This window comes from Herpailurus yagouaroundi, unplaced genomic scaffold (assembly GCF_014898765.1).
Source record: "Herpailurus yagouaroundi ecotype Mexico unplaced genomic scaffold, PumYag 164, whole genome shotgun sequence".
Classification (NCBI taxonomy): Eukaryota; Metazoa; Chordata; class Mammalia; order Carnivora; family Felidae; genus Herpailurus; species Herpailurus yagouaroundi.
The window spans coordinates 36,699,217-36,702,633 of NW_024412405.1; the positions used below are offsets into that span (position 1 = coordinate 36,699,217).

Here is a 3,417-nt window from a genome sequence, read left to right on the forward strand (position 1 = left end):
GAGAGGACCTGAAACAGCCAAGGATGTAAAACAATAAACAAACAAGACAAAAGCTTTGAAAGCTAAAGATGCAGGAGAAAGAGTGAGAATTTGAAATCTCTGTGGAGTTGATTTATCTGCTGATGTTAAATACTATTTGCCTTAATCATTGGTAACATTTCTAAAAGAAAGAAAGAAAGGGAAAGAAAAAGAGAAAAAGAAACAAGGAAAGAATCTTAAATCTAAAATATTTGAGGCTTTTTTCCCCTACATATTTAATTTGCATTAGATGCTTCTTCTAATCCTATTGTTTGATCAAAGGGGCATGTGGTAGTTCTCAGAAACGGTTTAGAGACCTGAGGTTGGGGGGTGGGGGGGAGCTCCCATTCAGGTGGGGGTAAAGGCCCCAAGCCCTACCTCTGAACGGAGCACGTGCTGGGAGGCGCAGGATTCCCTGCAGAAAATTTGGAGTTTGCTTCAAAGCTGGGTGGGATTATGGCTTGGTCAGCTATTATTACTTCCTGCCTGTGGCTTCCGAACATGGCAGGTACTGGGTGAGTGGCAGTTTAAGGAAATGTGAGAAATGAGAATGATAAGGGCAGATTCTCAGCACTTAATTCTGATTTTTTTCCCATTTCTGGATCTAGAAGTTAAAATGAGGAAACTGTAGTTTAGCGTTTTTAGCTATATCGGACTTTATTAAAGTTGTGCATGCAATTCCAAAATAAAATTAGTTTTTCAGGGCTCAATATCGTCTTCTTTTCCCCCACTCATTAACATAGTAATTTGGCATTTTTAAAAAAGGTACTATTTTCCAAAACATGTGTCAACACTTAACGTGGTGTTTTGATGTATGTGACATATTATCGAATCTCTATTTTTGAGGATTGATGGGAGGAGTGAAAAAGTAATATAAATTATTTCTGAATATATTAAAATGCATTGGCTAATTAGGCCAAACAACTGTGTAAACTCCAGCTATCTTTGCAGAAGTCTATCTACTTTTTAGCAACAATCAATTTTCTGAATTCTTATGACCCAGGAAAGCCTCCTGATATAACTGCTGTGCCCCAAAAAGTTTAGCATAAACTTAGTCAATGGTGCCATATTTCTCTGTAGATATTTCCTGTGCCTTTTGACACTAAATTTCAAAAAGTTTAAAAAATTAAAATGACAAAGAGAAATGTGATCATCATTTCAGCACCAAAATGGCAGAATTTCATTATGAAATTTCCCAACCCTGGGAACCTGATGCTAATAGTTTATTTTTTAACTCTACCCAATGCTTCAGCATTGTTTCTGTCTTGTGAAGTTAATAAACCTGTACAGACAGGTTTAAAGCCTAATTACTTGAGATTCCTAGAGATATAAACAGAGAACAAACTTGACCTATGTTCAGATCATAGGCTGGTCAAAAATCCTTGAAAAAGAAAAAACCCTCCATGCAACAAGTTAGAAAGAGAAGAGGAGAGAGGAAGGCAAAGAGGAAGAGAGTCAGTCTAAACTCAGCCTCATGTTTTTAAGCATAGCTACCCTTTCTGTCTTTACAAGTCAACTAGTGAGCTTGTTTTGTTCTTCTCATTATTTACAAAACACATTTGCACTGACAAACTGAGAAAAGGACTTTCCCCAAATACACTGAAACTTCTCAAATATGAAAGAAAATAATGTGTGATTCCTATAAAACACTGGCAATTAGCCTGGGGTCTTAAAGGACGTGGGGATAGTTGTTTTCTATGCAAGACAGGTGAATTAATTACAGAGTTTTAGGTAAGAAAAAAGTGTTTTCTCGTTTTCCCCTTTCTCAATCTTCAAGGGTGCCTGATTTCTTCAAAGTCTCTAGGTAAAAGCAGCATTTCTGACCTTCCTTTGGGGTGAGAGTGAAGTTATTCTGAAAGGTCCACATCATGGCAAGCATTTCTTTCTTTCCATAATCTATCAGGAAATAAGAAACTAAATACAGAGGATTCCATTATCCTGAAGTGACTTCAGACTGCCTTTCCCCCCACAACTGTCCTGGAATTTTCACTCTCTCTACACTAATAAATAATTTAACAGAGAGAGTAACACAATCGGCTGCATCAAACATAGGCTTTGCTCACATGTGAAGCTCCCTGAAAATAATTTCTTAATAATCACGAAGTAAGGGGATGTGTTTTCATTTATATCTTATTGCCAACACGAGCGCAGATAAATCCTCAATCCTTGAAGGAGAGCTCGGAGCGCTCTGGCTCCTCTTTTAAGTTGGCAGGCGATTGCTCAGAAGGTTTTGGGGGAAAAAAAAATTACGAGTCGTCGCGGACGAAATGGAATATTAGACATGCAACCTAACGGTAGTAGCAGAAGAGAAGTAGATCGTCTCCCTCTCCTTTCCCGACCGCCACTTCTGTGTCCCCGGCTCTTCCTCTCCGTCCCTCGCGTAGTTTCTTCCTTATCCTCCCCCCCCCCTCCCCTCCTTTTCTCGCTCACTCGCTTTCCCTCCGCGTCTCGCGCTCTCGGAGTCTCTGCTCCGAGTTCCTGGTTGGATAATTTGGGTTAATACTAGTGAGTGAGGTTTTTGCGGCTTCAAAGGGTATTTCAAGTTTCCGGAGCTCCTCCCCTCTGCACCGTGTGACAACAACAACTCGTCCAGCCGGCAGCCTGCACTTTTCAGCTCATTTTCTCTCTGTCATTCCCCTCTCAATCTTTGATCAATGTACTTGCCAGGGAGAACCCAAGTCCTTCAAACCTCCTCCTTTTCACCTTCATCCTTAACTTTGTGCTAGAGCGGGACCCACACAACAACAGCCGACCCCCCCCCCCCCCCCCCCCCCCCCCCCAAACCAGCCCCCGATCCCAGCCCCCGGAGAGGACTCGCATTTCGACTTGCGGGACACTTTTGTGCGTTTCTCTCCAGAGCGCCTCTCGCGCTCGCCCCTCCTGCGCTCGCTTTCTTGCCCTCACCTCCTTGTTTCCCCCCCTTTCTCCTTCTCGTTCTCCCCTGGAGTTGTTGCTGTTGTTATACCCCCTCGCTCCTTCTCCCCCCTCTCTTTTCCCCCTTCCCCTCCCCGGGGTGTGTGGCAACTTTTCCCCTCGCTTCTCCTTCTTCGCTCTCCCCTTATATGTGACCATGGCAGTGCCGGCGGCTTTGATCCCTCCGACCCAGCTGGTCCCCCCTCAACCCCCGATCTCCACGTCTGCTTCCTCCTCCGGCACCACCACCTCCACCTCCTCGGCGACCTCGTCTCCGGCTCCGTCCATCGGGCCCCCGGCGTCCTCAGGGCCAACTCTGTTCCGGCCGGAGCCCATCGCTTCGGCGGCGGCGGCGGCGGCGGCGGCAGCCACAGTCACCTCCACCGGCGGCGGCGGCGGCGCGGGCAACGGAGGCGGCGGCGGCAGCAACTGCAACCCCAGCACGCCGGGGGCCCGATGGACGGAGCCGGAGACGAGGTCGCCGAG

The 3,417-nt window shown here is 45.8% G+C and overlaps 1 protein-coding gene across 1 annotated transcript in view; it reads left to right on the forward strand.

Annotated features, from left to right (window-relative positions):
- The first annotated feature begins 2,436 nt into the window (after positions 1-2,436).
- The window catches only part of DACH1 (dachshund family transcription factor 1), a 443,609-nt gene continuing 442,628 nt past the window's right edge, over positions 2,437-3,417 (forward strand). Inside the window, exon 1 of the mRNA XM_040487387.1 lies at positions 2,437-3,384. Within this exon, the coding sequence (XP_040343321.1) occupies positions 3,089-3,384 (296 nt within the window). The 5' untranslated portion in view covers positions 2,437-3,088. The remainder of the gene's footprint in view (positions 3,385-3,417) is intronic.